Below are 1,467 nucleotides of genomic sequence, written 5' to 3' on the forward strand. Positions count from 1 at the left end.
CTTTCACGCTAAAAAAAAAAAAAAAAAGAATCTGTTTATTGCTCCAAGACGACCAAATTTTACCAAGGCTGCAATTAATCACAATGAACTCAAAGAAACGTAGCCTCATGGCTATAAACCTTTAAGAGTTGGCAGTTTGCTGCGGTTTTGATGTGGCTTCCTCTTCTTTCCTATCCAACATATATCGCCCCATCTTGTCCTCTTTTTCTTTGCATTTTACTCTCCAGTAGCAGCTTTAATCCTTGGCACTTCTATAACCTAGTTGAGCTGCAAGTGCCGTTCAACTCTTACTAAACTCCAACACAAGACAGTAAACAATCTGCTATAACTCCTCCTCCCCAAAAAAAGATTGTACCCTCCCCTCAGAAACCGGAGACTGCCGTGCTGCTTTCCCTCGTTACTTCTACAACCCTGAGAGCCGGTCATGTCAGACGTTTGTTTATGGAGGTTGTCATGGTAACGAGAACAACTTCCACACCGAGTCCCAGTGTCGAGCAGCGTGCGTGTGTACTCAAGGATCAGAAAGAATCCAACGAAGGAACAAGTGCTCAAGACCATACTTCTACGATGTCGACAGCGGAGCATGCAAACGATTCGGCAAGCAAAGCTGTAACAGAAATGTCAATCGTTTCAGAAACGCCCGCCAGTGCAATTCGGCGTGTGTGACGTCACGCTGCTACCTGCGGCCGGAAGTGGGACAATGCAGGGCCGCCTTAATCCGTTTCTACTACAACTTCACAAGCCAGAAGTGCGAGAGCTTTATCTACGGCGGCTGCAAAGGAAACCGGAATAACTTCGGCTCACTGCGGCAATGTGACCAAGCCTGCACCGCGGCCATTAAGCCAGGTGAGAGCCCATCTGTTCACGTGGCCAAACAAGACCCAAGCTGCCTCCTGCCCAAAGTGACTGGTCCGTGCCGGGCTTCTTTCCCCAGGTTTTATTACAGTTCCGTGACCAAAAGATGCTTGAGGTTCACTTACGGTGGTTGCCGAGGCAACGCCAACAGCTTCCGCACAGAGATTGATTGTAGGAGAAAATGCTTGTCATGAAAACATGACGAAGCCAGGCTAGACAGACCCTATGAATTAGATTCTAACATCAGTTTTTATATCTATCATTTGTCAATGGGTCGAGTATTGTACACTAATACCTAACACTGGCCTGACTCGCTTATTAAATCTTTCTAAAGCATATCACGGTCATATATTGCTGAGCACGTAGTACGGATGTATTCCTTTGATCTTTTGGAAGCGTTAAGTCAACTTCAAATAAGGCATCATTACCAAAGGCCATTTCTGCGACAGACATCGGTGACAATGGTTCTCCATCCATTCCTTTGCTCAGATCCTGAAAAAAATCCCCCCAAAAACAACATTATCCTGAACTTTCCGAGTCGCTCATCAGCTGATTTGGCTCTTCAAGTAAGTTGCTCTTTAAGTGTCCAAGACATTGCATTTGTCTATTCCT

At 45.7% G+C, this 1,467-nt stretch overlaps 1 protein-coding gene across 1 annotated transcript; it reads left to right on the forward strand.

Moving 5' to 3' along the window:
* Positions 1-348: 348 nt before the first annotated feature.
* On the forward strand, positions 349-1,191 carry LOC101852462 (carboxypeptidase inhibitor SmCI; the record flags this gene model as incomplete). Its single annotated transcript, XM_013080395.1, is given in 1 exon segment — positions 349-1,191. A coding segment is annotated over 1 exon segment (701 nt), but the record flags the coding sequence as incomplete, so codon positions are not given.
* Positions 1,192-1,467: the final 276 nt, after the last annotated feature.

The sequence above is a fragment of the Aplysia californica genome, unplaced genomic scaffold (genome assembly GCF_000002075.1).
Source record: "Aplysia californica isolate F4 #8 unplaced genomic scaffold, AplCal3.0 scaffold00084, whole genome shotgun sequence".
NCBI classification, from domain to species: domain Eukaryota; kingdom Metazoa; phylum Mollusca; class Gastropoda; order Aplysiida; family Aplysiidae; genus Aplysia; species Aplysia californica.